We start from the raw sequence: 17174 nt of genomic DNA on the forward strand, positions 1-17174 counted from the left end.
CAGTAAGTCAATGTTTATGGTGGTTTTATTCATACTTGCCCAAAACTAGAAGCAACCCAAAAACCCTTCAAATGGTAAACAGAGGAAACTGTAGTATATCCCTGCAAAGGACTATTACTCAGTAATAAAAAAGAACAATTACTCCATGAGACCATATGGATGAACCTCAAATGCATCATGTTATATGAAGGAAGCCAAACTCTAAGCTACATAATCTTCCATCTATAAGGCATTCAAGAAAAGCAAAATTGTAAGGACAGAAAACAGAGCAGAGCTGGTGAGAACCTAAGATGAGAGAATTTTATAATTTTTAAGGCAATGAAAATGTTCAATATCTTAATTGTGGTGGTAATGTTATGACTAGATATGTTTGTCAAAACTTGTACTATAATACATTAAAATGGGCGAATTTTACTTTTACATTATACCTCAATAAACCTGATTTACTAAAAAAAAAAAAAAAAGCAAACAGAAAACACAGTTATAAAAATCTCCTATTGTTGCCAGGTACTGTGACCCACACCTGTCATCCCAGCAGCTCGGGAGACTGAGATAGGAGAATCTCGAGTTCGAAGCCAGTCTCAGCACCGGTGAGGTGCTAAGCAACTCAGTGTGACTCTGCTCTAAATAAAATACAAAGTAGGGTTGTGGATGTGGCTCAATGGTTGAGTATCCCTTAGTTCAATCCCCGATACAAAAATTTAAAAAAAAAATTATTATATTATAATGCACTTGAAATCCATTCACCTCTTCCACCTTAGAACCTTTTCCAGAAAGCATAAATGCCATCTTTTACTTTAACAGGAAAAAACACAATATTCTCATTGTAGTATTTACAAAAGAAAAATATTTCTGAATGGAGCTGAAGGTCACCTCTCCTACTAAAGCCTAGGGTCTAATCTCACTCCTAGACTTGATTCACATGAGTGAACATTATCAGCATGTACCTGGAAGCCAGCTTATTCTTCTCCTTTCTTGACCTTGGCCGGGCTGTTAAGGGCAGCTCACTGACTGGAGTCAGGTCACTAATCACCTTGTTCAGTTTCCTCAGCTCATTGCCTATCTGAAGTAGTTTTTTAGGATTTGGAGTCAAGTCTTCCACATCAGTTCTCCGTGACTTCTTTACTGCATATTTCCCTATAGACAGTTTAAAAGAAATTTAAGTTAGATTATTTTAGTGAACACTTTCCGCAGCTACTACACCATCACCTTTTCATGTTGGAAGTCCTGGCATGTTTAACAACCTAAGCAAGAGAGGTGAGCCTTCTCTCCTTCCCCTGGCTATACGGGTGGGCTGCAGGTATGGCTCAGTGCCAGAGCACTGAACTGGCATAAATAAGGTCCTGGGTTCCATCTCCAGAAACACACGCACGCACGCACGCACGCACGCACGCACGCACGCATACAGAAATGGAAGCGATATGGCACAATTCCAAGCTTTTCCAAGTCCTTCTCTACCCCTAAGTTTTAGCCTCAGGATAACAGGTTCTTAACTCTTTGAAAGATAGTAGTAAATATCTCAAATCTCAGGAATGAAGTTCAAGTTCAACTACAGACAAGAATCAAGGATAGGATATAACATATGGTCAGAAGAGAGTTTGTACATTTTACCCAAACCCAGGCATTTTGAGGCTAGTACTGAAATTTTTGTCAGACATATACATTTGTGTGTCAGACGAAAAATCCTACAGGAAATAAAGAATATGTTTGAAAGCTCTTCTTCAGCTGCTTTGATACATAACATTACAGGAGAATCCAGGGGTCTTGCCTTATCACTGCAGGCAAAAAGGATGGCTCTGTCCTCTAAACTCCTAAAATATTAACAACAACTTTTCTAGAGCTCATCACAAGCACCTAGTAGACTTACCTTTTCATTTCTGGTAGCAAATCAATCTGGATATAAAAATTTCACAATTATTCACTGAGAGAAGAGTCTCCAGGTGCTGATGGTAGGGAAAATGAGGCACAAATACTCTTAAGATAAAATCCCTATCCTCAAAAATGCTTGTGACTTAAATCCGCAGCCTGAATGAACACTAAAGTCTTTGTTGAACACCAAGCTTCCTAGTACTTCCCCTCTCTGCCTTTTTTGGGTAAAAACTTTGAATTACTGTAAAAATACTTTTGCAGAATAAACTCTTACTTAATTACAGCTTTCTTAGTTCACAATTCAAAATCTGACCTTAGATTGTAAATGTCTTCGATTTCTACCATTTAACTCTTCCTTCCACCCTTTTCCACAACCACCCTTTCTCTTCTTTCCTTCTCTTTTCCCCACCCCTTGATATTCCAGTCTCCCAGATTACATTCAAATCTGGAGACCAGAAAAGTACAGAATAGAGAGATTCTAAAGCCATTTGTTTCTCACCGATGCTTCTGGTTATAGTGACTGTGACAGGTCAGGGCCCACAAGCCTCCTAGATAGTGGTAAGTAGAATAAGAAGGGACTAGAAACAACTGTTCACACCATCATGCCGTCTCTCTAGGTAATGTTCCTCTTCCTCTTCTTTCAGTGCTGGGAATCCATTGAACCTGAAGCCTCCCATGCTAGGCATGTGCTCTGACACTAAGGCACCCTCAGCCTGGGGACAGCTCTAGACACTACTCTCTAGTGGGGCTCAGGAGTGCTGGACTCTAAAGCACACCGGCATCATGGTTCAGTATCCTCATTTTTAGCAACACTAAATGTTTTACTGCAATCCCCGCCTCTTACCATGATGTAAGCCATTTTTCTGATACATATTACTTGGCAAGGTATCTCGGTTCCATTCAGATGGCCTCAGAATCCTCTCTTGCTGTGATGGTGTCAGCTGTTCACTATACTCCCAGAAGTACCTCCTTTTGCCTCTCTTCCGAGAGGATATTGAAGTCATTTCCTTCAAGTCTTCTACAGAATCATTTTCATAGCCTTTAAAAAAAAAAAAAGGCCCCACCAATTTGTTAAGCTCCTTAAATTTCAATAAACTAATCAGTACAAATAAAAAGACCCTTCTATTTGTAAGCTGAGATACTTCCTTTCATCTGAAAACATAACTGGCATATCAAAGATTATAAATCAGGTCTATAAAGTAACTCAAAAGGTAAATCTATAATTCATAAAATATCAGAGATTAAGACACATAGCTCACTATACTGTTTATCTTTGTTAGGTTTCTCTTTGGTTTTTCTAAGTTGATGTATGACCCTTCTTTTAGTATCTTCACATGGGATTGAAAGAACAAACACAGCTACAGGAATGTCAAAAGCTCCAATCGATAATGTACTTAGACACTATAGTGTGTGTGTGTGTGTGTTTTAAATTTTTTTAGTTGTAAACGGACAAAATGCCTTTACTTGTTTATTTTTATATAGTGCTGAGGATGGAACCCAGTGTCTTCATATGCTAGGCAAGCGCTCTACCACTGAGCTACCACCCCAACTAATAACTTAGTTATTACCATAACTAAGCTAATAACTAGTAACTAAGCTATAGTATGATTTTTTTAAATGTCTTCCTTTTAGCTTTTATATATATAATACATCTCCAACCGAAAGCTGTGTATTCTTCTGATTTTTGAGGCAGCAATGGTTTTCTACCCACCCACCCAGCCCCACTTTGGAAACGTACAAAAGACAATTCTCACCCAGACCTATCAAATAAAAACTTATATGCCTATTCTAGCTAATATTTCAGTAGAAGCAATATATATTTCCTTCACTTTTTTTTTTTTTTTTTTTTTAGATAGAGATCTAGCCATTGCCCACACTCGTCTTTTCCTGGGCTCAAGTGCTGCTGCTGTTTGGACCTCACAAGGAGTTGGGACTATTGGTGTGCGCCACCATCACCCAGATACTTCACTTTTAAAGGAGCTATTTTGTTTACTAATAAGAAGCTTCAGAAAATACTTAATTGTAAGCTACTACATCTGTTGATTAGACCCAATACAGGATGCCCTACATACCTAAAGTTCCCCAGAGAAGGAGGGGTACTCTCCAGTGCTCAGTACGTGGGACAGAGGGCGGACCACGCACAGTATGTACACCATCCAAACCTGAAGCAGCAGGGAAACCAGCAGCACTAGCCAAGCAAAACAACCATTTCCTGCTAAAAACCAAGACTCCTCTGGACCATCACTAAGAAATTGATGGCATCTGTTTGTTTTGGGAGAAAAGTCTGAATTTCAGAATTTTACCAAGTTTTCTTCAAAGTAGGAATCAATCAGGAGTATAATTCCATTTATATGACATCCTGGAAAAGGCAAAGCCAGAGTCACAGTGGTTGCCAGGAGGGGTGTGGAGGAAGGGGATGGCCGTAAAGGAGCATAAGGGAATCTGGGGGCTGACCAAACAATCCTGTTGTATGACTGGGGAGGTGGCTACATGATGACATGCGTTTGTCAAGACCTACACCCAGGACTGCAGAAAACCAAAACTCACAGGAGCACACTCTGCAAGAAGAGTGAATCTGACTGAAAATTATACTCCATAACCATGGCTTTAAAAAAGGGATGAATTTGGAAAGCAGAATGATTTTCTGAGCAATGGGTCAAGGCAAGATCTTTGTGGCAATTCTGGCATGAATGATACAATTATGTGTCACTTAATAACAGTAAGAAATATCTGAGAAATACGTCATTAGGTGGTTTGTTGGTGTTTGAACACCACAGAGTGTACTTCACAAACCTGTGAAGTATATACTGGTGCACATGTGGTACTTTAAAGAAATATAGCAATCAGTTTGACAGTGAACCTTAGGTTCTTCTTTTAAAATGATGCACTATTTGAGTGACATAACCATTTTCAGAAGTCTGAATATTCCCCTCAGTACTAGGGATCAAAAACCCAGAGCTTCATGCATGCAAGGTAGGCCCTGCACCTGAGCTATGCCCCTAGCCCCCAAAAGTCTGATTTTTAAAAAATTGACAGACAATAAAGCTTTGAACTATTTACTTGTGCTTATGTTTCATTTCAAATTAAAGGATTTATTGTTGTTCCAGATATCAACCCAGCTTAGGAAAAGGCACAAGGGGCGCACTGTATTACCATAACTAAGCTAATAACTAAGCTAGGAATGCCTCAACAGAGGTATTAAAAAAAAAAAAAAAAAGAGTTCTACCTACCTACTGATGGCCACAACTTCTGGTCCACAAGTCTAGCACAGCCCAAGGCATAGAGATATTTTTCATATAGCTCCCAGGCAATCCATCCCCTGGATTTTTTTTTTTTATTTTTTATTTTTTTTGGCACTGGGGATTGAACCCAGGGACTCTCTACCCCTGAGCTACATTCCCAGAGCTTTTTTATTTATTTTTGTTGAATATTAATACAATATCTTTATTTTTATTTATTTATTTTTATGTGGTGCTGAAGATCAAACCCAGTGCCTCATGCTTGCTAGGTAAGCGCTCTACCACTGAGCTACAACCCCAGCCCTTTAATTTAATGTTGAACTGGCAATCCTCTGGCCTCAGCCCCCTGAGTCACTTGTTCCTGGATACTCTATATGTTCCCTTAGCTAGCATCTTTTTTTGCCTATCCTCAGATGGCAAAATATTGTCTCCCTCACTTAATGTACTCATATGTTTCATCTGAAGCTTCTAAGAACCTGGTAAGGAAGAGGTTGTTGACCCCATTTGTACAAACACACACACTCATGGAGGGGTAACAAGATCCAGCAGAGGTAAGTCCGAGTCAGGTCACATGACTGACAGAGTCTACCTCCAAGTGGACTTCCTGCTTTCCCTGTGCCTAACTCATTACATGGTCTGAATGGATTTTATTCACATTCTATGTTGAGTTCACAGTCAGGAAGATTTTCATTTCTTCTTGCCTTACCCAAATTAGTTATTAATTATTAGTATTATTTAGTCACACACATCCAGCCTTTTCCCAAAAAGTAGTTAAGGGTCATAGGTTTTCTCCAACTCAGTACATTAATATATTCTAATAGCAAATACCAAAAATTCACCATCCTTCTCTCTCTCCTATTCTCTCTATCCCTATTTCCCTGCCCCCCCCCACTAAATTTGTTGCCTCAAACCATCCATTTTTCAATATAAAAACTATGGAGAAAAATTACCTTTCCCCATATCAACTCTAAGTTTCATGAAGACAAGGATTATGTTTGTTTTGTTTATCTCTGTATAGCCAATACCTAATACACACAGTACCTGACCCAAAGTAGATACTTGAAAAAAAATTTTTCCAGTACTAGGGATTGAACCTAGGACCTCCCCCATGCTAGCACAGAGCCACATCCTCAGTCCCTTTTTAAACTTAATTTTAAGACAGGTCTTGTTAAACTGCCCAGGCTGGCCTCAAACTTGTGATCCTCCTGTCTCAACCTCTCCAGAACCAGGAGATTATAGGTGTGGCCACCACACCCAGCTCACAAAAACCTTTATTTAATAAATAATTTTTTAATGCAACATTTCTCATGAAGCCCTTTTCTATTTCCATTTGCTATAACACTATAAAGATATCATTCCTTCTTGATATGACTATCAAAAGGAAGTCAAGAAGACCATTTAAAAACTAATCAAACATCTGTGGTTAGCAGACTACTGCCATTAAGCTGGTAAAGTCAACTGTGAAAATGATTAATGGGGATTACAAAACAAACTCACTCTAGGGGCCCCACTTTTAGTCTTAGAACCATGTAATTTCATGACTCCTAACAGTTGTAGCCTGTCCACAGAATAGGCTCTATTAAAACTTGGCAGTCAGTCCAGAATAGGCACTGAAACTCCATTTTGCACCTTTCCTGGAACTGTGCAGGATCATGAACTGATGCAACCATTTGCCAAGAAGCAGCATCCAGAGAGCGAGTCACCACAAAAGGGCCTTTGTAAACCATCTGCTGCACACTCAACCCTCAGCCCACCCTAAAACTAGCAATGGGAAGGAAGTTTATCCTTACTTTTTGGATTCAAAGAATTTCTTTTTCTCACCAATAATTCACTTTCATATCCCTGAAGTTGCTTGCTTAGCTCTTTATTTCAAGAAAAGGGGAGATTTTCATTAGCAAATGTGAATAAAACCCGAATAATATCACAAAAATGTGTTAATTTTATGATTAAAGCATGTTGTTCATTAACATTTGAGAGAGTTGATCAAGTAATACTACCCAAAAGGGTTTTACTTCAAGTCAACTGGAAATGATGATTTAAACACCTTCCACACGTTCAGTAGCATTATTAAATAGGTCCAAGAAAAGAACTTGACCCTGCTAAGTGCCAGATAATGCACAGTCACTGCCTGGTTGCTTAAGAACAATAAGCTCATAATCAAGGGTTCTGCTATGAGGAACAGGAAAGGGAATATGGCATGACAGGACACCAACTACAAAAATATATTCCCTCTTTCTATGCTAGTCAAAAAGGCTGACAAAATGGAAATAGGGATCAATTTACAATGTAATAATTTACAATTGTCACTTTACGTGTCTTTACACGTAAAGAGGTCAATGTGACCTCTTTACATGGACTTCAACTCTCAACCCATTTATCAAGATGGAACCAAGTGAAAAGACCGACAGTGAATTTAAAGTGGAGATAAAAGTCAATCAAGGGCTCAGTGGCAGAGCGCTTGCCTAGCACATGTGAGGCAATGAGTTCAATTCTTAGCATCACATAAAAATAAAATAAATGAAATGAAAATATTGTGTCCATCTACAACTAAAAACTTTTTTTTAAAAAAAGTCAATTAAAGGAGAGCCAGTCATGATGGCACACACCTGTAATCCCAGCGATTTGGGAGGCTGAGGGGAGGATCACAAGTGCAAGACCAGCCTGGGAAATCAGTGAGATCCTGTTTCAAAAATAAAATAAACACAAGTAAAAATGAAAAACCAAAGAAAGGACATAGGCATGGTGGCACATGCCTGTCATCCTAGCCACTCAGGAGATTGAGGCAGAAGGACTGCAAGTTAGAGGCCAGCCAGGGCAACTTAGCAAGATCTTGTCTCAAAATAAAAAGTAAAAAGGGCTGGGGATGTGGTTGAGTGGTAGAGCACTTGCCTAGCATAAGTGAAGCCCTAAGTTCTATCCCTAGTATCAGGGGTGTAAAAAGGTTGAAGGCTACAGACGCAGAGCAGCCCCACATCCCTGGCTCCAAGTGCTGGGATGGCCTCTATAGACACCCAGGGCCCATGCCCATCCCTGTTCCAGGTCAGCCAGGTTTCAGGGCTGATCCCCACGGACTCAGCCATCATGCCCATCTGCCCACTGACCCAAGTAGCAGGCTAGCCACCATGAGCAAGCCACATATGGACCTGTCCAGCTAGCCTCCATTTCTAGATAGGCTGACCAGTGGAGCGCTTTCATGGCAAAGCCAGTCTGTAAAGCTTGAAGAGGTATTTACATCTTCAACTGCATGGACACCAACACAAGGCCACAAGATTATAAATAATCAGAAAAATAGAATACCACCAAAGGAAACAAAAAGAAGACATCAGTAACTACCCAAAATAAATGGGAAATCTAAGAACTGCCCAGTAAGGAACTCAAAATAATTATCTTAAATAAATTCAGAAAACTGTAGAAGAACATGGACAGACATCTAAACGAGTCAGGAAAATAACAAATGGGAAAAATGAAAAATTCGGCAAAGAGAAACTATGAAAAAACAGCAGAAATTCTGGAACTAAAGAATTAAATTGAAAAAAAAATTCCACACTAAGCTTCAACAGCAGACTTGATCAAGCAGACTTGATCATTGATTTCTTTCTTAAGAAAGAAATTCAAATTAGGTGAATTCAAAGATAGGTGATTTGAAATTACCCAGTTGGAGGAACAAGAAGAAATAAGAATGAAAAACAGTATAAGAAAGCATAATAGGACTTACATGATACCATCAAGGGAAACAATATGTATATTACAGAAATACCAGAGGAAACAGAAAAAACGGGGAGGGCAGCAGGCTCATTTAAAGGAATAACCACTGACTTAGCCAGACACAGTGGTGCATACCTGTAATCCCAGCAATTGAGGAGACTGAGGCAGGGGGGGTCTTAAGTTTGACGCCAACTTAGGGCTTAAGCAACTTAGCAAGATCCTGACTCAAAATAAAAAATAAAAAGGGCTGGGATGTGGCTCAGTGATTAAGTGCCCTAAGTTCAACCCCCAGTACCAAAAAGAAAAAAAAAAAAAAAAAAAAGAAGACAGACACAGACAGATTACAAAAGGAAATGAACATCTAGATCAGTAAAGCTCAAAGAATCTTAATAGATTAAAAATAAAAGATTCCCATCAAGATACACTGCAATCAAAGAAACACATACAAAAAATAAATAAAAAGATATATTTCAATTAAATTCTAAAAATTTAAAGTGAAGAATTTTGAGACAGGAAAAGTAACTGTGTTACATACAAGGGAACCATTATAAACTACCAATGGTTTTCTCAGCAGAAATCTTGCAGGCCAGAAGACAGGAGGATAGTATATTCAAAGTGCTAAAAGAAAAAAACCCTGTCAACCAAGAATACTAGGAAAAGTTGTCCTTCAGGAATAAAGACTAGACTTCCCCAGACAAAAACTGAGGGAATTCATCACTACTAAATGGGTCTTATGAAAAACATGAACATGAGTTCTTTGCATTGAAATGATGCTAGCTAACAACAAAAACATATGAAAATATAAAACTCACTGTGTAAAAGTAGGAATATAGCCAAATTTGGAATGCTCTGATACTAAAATAGTGGTATGTAAATCACACTTTTATCTGTAACCCAAAAGTCAAAAGGCAAAGTTATTAAAAACTATATGTCAATGAATTCAAAATATAAAGGATGTAAATTGTGACATCAAAAACAAAGTATCAAAGTTAAAATGGAGTTATTGTATACAGTTGAAGTTAAACTATTATCAGTTTAAAACAAACTAAGGACTAAGACAAACTAAGCTTCATAATACCCACAAAGAAAAAAACCTGTAGTAGATTAGATGATAAAGGAATCAAAATACACTAGGAAAAAAAAATCAACAAATCACAAAGGAAGAGAGAAGAATGTAAAAAAAGAACAAAAAAGTCAGAAGATCGATTAGCAAAATGGCAATAGCAAATCTTTATCTTACCTATCAATATCAATCAAAAGATCTAGAGTAGCTAAATGAATAAAAACAAGCATAAACTATATGCTGCCTGTAATAGACTAACTTTAATTTTGTTGTTGTTGGTTGTTGGATGTTTGTTTGATTGGCTGGTAGTACTTGGATTGTTCTTAGGGGCATGTGTACCACTAAGTCACATACCCATCCTTATTTTTTTTTTTTTAATTTTGAGACAGGGTCTCTCTAAATTATCTCAAACTTGTAATCTTCCTGCCCCAGACTCCCCAGACACTGGGATTACAGGTGTGTGCCACCACACCCCACAATTTTAAAAACACATGCAAGGACTGGAGATGTAGCTCTACTCAGTGGTAGAGCATTTGCCTAGCATGTACAGGGCTCTGGATTCAATCCTCAATAAATACCACAAAAAATAAATAAATGAAGGCAAACTGAAAGACATGGAAAAAGATAGTTCATACAAACTGTAACCAAAAAGACCTGGGGTGGGGGAATAATACTTGGACAAAACAGGCTTTCAGTTAAAAACTAAAGGGTATAACAATTATAAATATATAGTACCCGTGTCAGAGCACCTAAAATAAAGCAAACATTAATATAACTGAAAGGAGAAACAGATGTAATACAACAGTAGGGGACTTAAACACCCACTTGCAAAAATGGACAGATGGTCCAGACAGAATATCAATCAGGAAACCACTAAAAAACAAATGGGCCAGGCGCGGTGGCACACACCTGTAATCCAGTGGCTCGGAAGACTGAGGCAGGAGGATCCTGAGTTCACAGCCAGCCTCAGCAACGGCAAGGCACTAAGCAACTCAGTGAGACCCTATCTCTAAATAAAATACAAAACAGGGCTGGGATATGGCTCAGTGGTCAAGTGTTCCCTAGTTCCTCAGGACCAAAAAAAAAAAAACAAAAAAAAAACAAAAAACAACAACAACAACAAATGGTCCTAAAAAACACACATAGAAAATCCAACCTACACCAGCAGAACACACATTTTTGTCAAGCATAAAAAGAATATTGTCCAGAACAGATTATAAATTAGCTACAAAACTAGTCTTAATAAATTTAAAAGGCTGAAATTCACACCAATTATTTAAAAAATTTATTTCTGACCACAATGGCGTGAAACTAGAAAGCAATAAAGAGAAGAAAATTGGAAAAAATTAAATATGTACAAATTAAACTCCTGAACAACCAATGAGTCAAAAACAAAAGAAACAAAAAACCCTGAGAGAAATTAAAATGGAAACAACTTATCCATTTTACTTATGAGTTGTAGCAAAAAGAGTTTTAAAAAGGAATTTTACAATAATAAATGTCTACATTAAGAAAAAAGAAAGATTTCAAGTGAACAAGTAAACTTTACAATTCAAGAACTAGAAAAAAGAAACCAACCGAAAGTTAGCTGAAGGAGGGAAATAACAATGATCATGTCAGTAAGTGAAATAAAGATTAGAAAATATCAATGAAGGTTTTTTAAAAAAAGAAATAAAATTAATAAGGCATTAGCTAGACTAAGGAAAAGAAGACTCTAAGGTTGTAAATGAAAGGAAAAACAAAATAACACAGAAATACAAAGGATCAAGAGAGACCCTGTGAGTAATTTTATACACCAACAAATTGGATAATCTAGAATAAATAAATTCTTGAACAGACATCCTACCAAGACTGAGTCACAAAGAAACAGAAGCCCTGCCAGGTGCAAGGCTGCATGCCTGCAGTCCCAGCTACTTGAGAGGCTGCAGCAGGAAGAGTCAGAGTTCAAGGCCAGCTTGGACAAAACAGTAAGACTGCCTCTCAGAAAGAAGGAAGGAAAGAAGAAACAAAAACTCTGAACAGACAAATAACAAGTAAGGAGAATGAATCAGTAATCAAAAATTCTCAAAAAATAAAAGCCCAGGGCATGATGGCTTCGGTGGTGAATTCTACTAAATATTTAAGGACAAATTAACACAGATCCTCAAATTCCTCCAAAACAGTAAAGAGGAGGGAACATCTCCAACCTCATTCTACAAGGGTAACATTACCATGATATCAAAGCCAGACTAGAGGACAAAAGAAAAGAAAAATTACAGGCCCATTCACCTGATAAATACAGACACAAAAGTGAACAAAATGCTGGGTAAGCATCCTAACCCCAAATCTTGAATGTTTCAAAATCCAAAGTTTTTTGAGTACTAGATGACCAAAAAGTCCTATATTTTGGAGCATTCTGGTGTAAAGATACTAAACCAATGAAGTCTATGCAAACATTTCAAAATCTGAAAAAAAATCCCACACCTAAAACACTGCAGACTGGGCTGGGGATGTGGCTCAAGCGGTAGCGCGCTCGCCTGACATGCCTGCGGCCCGGGTTCAATCCTCAGCACCACATACAAACAAAGATGTTGTGTCCGCTGAGAACTAAAAAATAAATATTAAAAAATTCTCTCTCAGAGCAGGAGGATAAGAATAACATTAAACAGAGACATGAGGTGGGAGGGAAAGGGAGAGAAAAGGGAAATTGCATGGAAATGGAAGGAGACCCTCATTGTTATACAAAATTACATATAAGAGGTTGTGAGGGGAATGGGAAAATAAACAAGGAGAGAAATGAATTACAGTAGATGGGGTAGAGAGAGAAGATGGGAGGGGAGGGGAGGGGGGATAGTTGAGGATAGGAAAGGTAGCAGAATACAACAGTCACTAATATGGCATTATGTAAAAATGTGGATGTGTAACCGATGTGATTCTGCAATCTGTATTTGGGGTAAAAATGGGAGTTCATAACCCACTTGAATCTAATGTATGAAATATGATATGTCAAGAGCTCTGTAATGTTTTGAACAACCAATAAAAAAAAGAGCTAAAAAAAATTCTCTGTCTCTCTCTCTCTCTCTCTCTCTTTAAAAAAATAAAAATAAAAAAAATAAAATAAAACACTGCAGACACTGCATGGCTAGAATCCCAGGGACACAGGAGGCTGAAGCAGAAGGATCTCAGCCTTAGCAACTCAGTGAGGTGCTGAGTGACTCAACAAGACCCTATCTTAAACAATAAAATGAGACAGGGATGTGGCTCAGTGGTAGAGCACTTGCCAACCATGTGTGAGGCCCTGGGTTGGATCCCCAGCACCACAAAAATAAATAGATAAGATAGATAGATAGATAGATTGATTGATTGTTGGGGATCAAACACTGTGGTAAAGCACCCCTGGGTTCGATCTCCAGTACCAAAAAAGAAAAAATTAAAACAGACCTACCATATGCTTCAACAATCCTACTTCCAGCAACACAGCCAAAGGAAACAAAATCAGTCTCTAGAACGTATCTGCATTCCTACATCTACTGCAACACTATTCACAATATCCAAGATACAGAATTGCCTTTAAGGACATCAGTGGACATATAGAGAGAGAAAACATGTGTACACACACTCAGAGAAGAATATTACTCAAGTTTTTAAAAAGGCTGATCCTGAAGCACGGTACGTTTAGTGAACACACCAGGCATGGAAAGAGGACTACAGACTCATATGTGGAATCTAGAATGTGGAGTGTAGAATGGTGGTTTCCAGGGGCTGGCAGGTGGGAGAAATGGGGAGTTGATCAAAGACAACAGCATCAGTTCTGCGGGATGAATGAGTTCTGTATATAGCTTGCTGACTATGATAAATAACACTGCATTGTGTACTCAAGATTTGCGATGGGCAGATCTTAAATGTTCAATACTATTTTTTAAGCAAATAATCTTTTATAACAATTTTTTCTAATTGGTTACATATGACAGAAGAATACATTTTGGCATATTGTACACAAATGGAGCACAGCTTCTCCTTCCTCTGGCTGAACATGGTAAGCAAATAACTTTTGTTTGAATTTGAAGATCTTAATTTTTCTTTCTTTTTTTTTTTTTTTTTTTTTTGGACTAGGGATTTAACCCAGGCATACTCTACCACTTAGCTACATTCTTAGTCCTTTAATTTTAATTTTGAGACAAGGTCTCACTAAGTTGCTGAGGGTCTCATTAATTTGCTAAGGTAGCCTAAAACTTGGTGATCCTCCTGCCTCAATTTCCCAAGTCACTGAGATTATAAGTGTGTGCCAAAGGGCCTGGCTCAAAGACCTTCACTTCCTTGTGCATTTTTAACTGTGTGTCACTTGGCAATAAACAGACTACACCAGCCTACAAAGATAATGGCCCAAACCTGGAAATGCTGAAGTCATCCAGTTCCCTGCAAGTTTCAACTTCTTTCTCCCATTTATTTACATGCACTGTACAAAATGAATAGGAGTCTCCCCAATGCTCAAATTATAACATTATTTTTCTTAAATGAGAAAATACTGTGGAAATAAAAATATGACAGAAAAAAAAGCCCACCATTACATCATTAAACAGGATTTATTGGTTATAGGCCTGAGTAACATGAACTATCATTACTTGGTTCAATATCTAGATACTTCTAATATACTATGACTGTCGTAGAGGGTCATATTTAGACAGTAATATATTTTAGACCAAAAGATTCTTGGCATCTTTGCACAACTGCTCAAGGACAGTGACAAATCAGGTCACAACATAAGATATTTAAGAAAGGAACCCAGTATATGAATTACTGTATGAGGAGAAGCAATCATTTTAGAGCTGTTTGAATAGAAAAAAGAAATTACAAGCTGGACATTATAATGCACACCTGTGATCCCAGCCACTTGGAAGGCTGAGACAGAAGGATCACAGGTTCAAGACCAGCCTTGGCAACTTAGACTCTTGTTTCAAAATGAAAAATGAAAAGGGTTAATGATTTAGTTCAGTGGTGGAGCATCCCTGAGTTCAATCCCTCAATCCTCAGTACCAAAAAAAGAAAAAAGAAAAAAAGATTTTTAAGAAAGCAATTATATATCCAGGTCAATATAGTCATTTAATCCTCAAACTAAAATAAACCACCCAAACAAAATCTTTCCACTTCAAAACAGAGACAGAAAGGTCAGTTTGTAAGCCTCCAAACATTTAGTACCTGGTTCAGAGAAAGTGTCACTAATATCATCATCTTTGTCATCTTCGTAATCCTCTTCCTCCTCCTCTTCCTCCTCATTTTCAGAAAGTTCATGCTCGCTGCCAAACCCTTCGTCATGGTCCTCATCGTCAACATCCTCCTCGTCATCCTCCTCTTCTTCAGGACTGCATTTGGTAGGCTGTTCTCCCAAGTTATCAGAGACAAAAAGAGAGTAATTGTGCTCTTCTTTTTTCTGGGATGAATCTGAGACCGACGTGCTGGCAGAAAGGCTACTACTCTCTCCTGTGGAAACCGACCCTGGACCTTCCTGGGGCAGGGGACTAAGTAATAGTTCCTGGGTTTCTTTGAAGGGCAAGGTGGGGGTGGCATGACCCTGGTGAGGTTCCAACCCCTTTTTCTCTGGCCTCTTTGCCACGGCACCACAGTAGCACATGTTCTCCTTCGCAGCATCTGCATGCGCCTGGCTCAGCAAGGACCGGCTCTGTTGCACAGGGCTGATCTTTACCTTTGCCTTTTTTACATAGTCTTTACATTCAACATGAAAGTTCACCTTTTCGTTATGATACATGTTGGTCTTCACCATGATTTGTGTGCTTGAAGTGGGTTTACTTGCTTTTTGGACACAGTCTGACAAAGGAACCTCAGCCTGAAGAGTCTTTGAAGAACACACAGGGGCAGCTGCTCTGCTTGTGATCTTTTTACCAGGGAATGAAGAGGGTAAGGGATTTTGTTTGACACTGAAAAGTGAATCAGGATAATAAAGGGAATCAGAAACAGACTGAGAGTCCTCACTATTAAGCTGGGCCAAAGTTGGAGTTTTACTTATGACCTCTTCATCTTGGTAAGGGCTAGAGAAGTCATCAAGACCCAAGTAATCCACTTCTTTTGTTCCCCAGATGTCACAGCTGGTTAGTTTGGTGTACTTGGTTAAGTCTTCACAGTATGTATCCCACTGCTCCCAGTTTGAGGCTAAAGCACCCTCATTATCCAGAACATCTGTGAAGGACTCCAGATTTTCAATGTCCTTGCAGTCCTCCAAAGAAAGTAAGTTGTCTCTAGGATTCTGTTGATAGTTCATCTCTCTATCCTAAGAAAGGTTTAAAAAAACAAGTCACACACCATATTTTCAGAATAATTACTTCTATCCCCACTTGCACATATCAAACTGATAGATGACTACTCTACCTCTGGTCTGCTTTAAGAACGCTACTGACATGACACTGAACCACTATACCTACATCATCATTTCACTGGGCAAGAAAAAAAAAAAGGAGAGAAAATATGTTCCTCAAGAGGCTTAGGCATGATCCAAACACCAAGGGCTCTGGAGCTTTACTATGAATGCTTCCTAAAATGAGTTTACATTTCCTGGTCTTGGGAGGATTTGGCAGGGTATCTTTAGCTTCAATTAAGAAGCAAATAATGAAGACCTCACCTTCATTACAGAAGAATATGTGTTCCTAAGTAGATTAAACATAGAGGCAAAGAACACCCCAAAGAAAGCTGGAACTCAGCCACAGAATATAAGATCTTTTGCAAGACACTGTAACAATTTCTGGACAGGGAAGTAAAATATTCCTCATGCAATTTAGAGATGTGATTTTAAAAGTCCGTAACACTTTGTAGCCATTAAAAAGAATGAAGGTTAGTCCTAAAAAAGACAATTCATATATTTCTATGTTTAAAAAGCAAGTGAAAGAATACTGCATCTAAAAGTATGTCATCTAATTAAGAAACATACCCATATGTTTATAAATGCACAGGAAAAATTTGGTTTAGTAGTAGTTACCTTTTGAGAAAAGGTCTGGAAGGTGGAGGCTCAGTAAAGAAATGAGGAAGGGTCTAGGGATATAGCTCAATTGGTAGAGTGCTTGCCTCTCATGCATAAGGCCCTGGGTTCAATCCCCAGCACCATAAGAAAAAAAGAAAAGAAAGAAAACAAACCAGGAAGTTTTCCATTTCTACTCTAAGTTTTTAGTTTATTTGTTCATCTAGGTTGTTTTAGCTTGTCTAACTGTGTTTTAACAGCTTCACTGCAGTAATGTATGATTTTATTAAGTGTATGATTCAATGATTTTTAAATAAATTTACATTTTGTGCACTCAGTTTTCCAGTTTTATATA

At 38.3% G+C, this 17174-nt stretch overlaps 1 protein-coding gene across 2 annotated transcripts in view; it reads right to left on the reverse strand.

Moving 5' to 3' along the window:
- The window catches only part of Crebrf (CREB3 regulatory factor), a 52009-nt gene that overhangs the window by 12792 nt on the left and 22043 nt on the right, over positions 1-17174 (reverse strand). For both annotated transcript variants that reach the window (XM_076856334.2, XM_076856335.2), the window contains exons 4-6: positions 15052-16138; positions 2714-2908; positions 948-1137 (exon numbers count right to left, since the gene is read on the reverse strand). In XM_076856334.2, coding sequence (XP_076712449.1) covers positions 948-1137; positions 2714-2908; positions 15052-16138 — 1472 coding nt within the window. The remainder of the gene's footprint in view (positions 1-947; positions 1138-2713; positions 2909-15051; positions 16139-17174) is intronic.

Source organism: Callospermophilus lateralis, chromosome 5 (assembly GCF_048772815.1).
Source record: "Callospermophilus lateralis isolate mCalLat2 chromosome 5, mCalLat2.hap1, whole genome shotgun sequence".
Taxonomy (NCBI): domain Eukaryota; kingdom Metazoa; phylum Chordata; class Mammalia; order Rodentia; family Sciuridae; genus Callospermophilus; species Callospermophilus lateralis.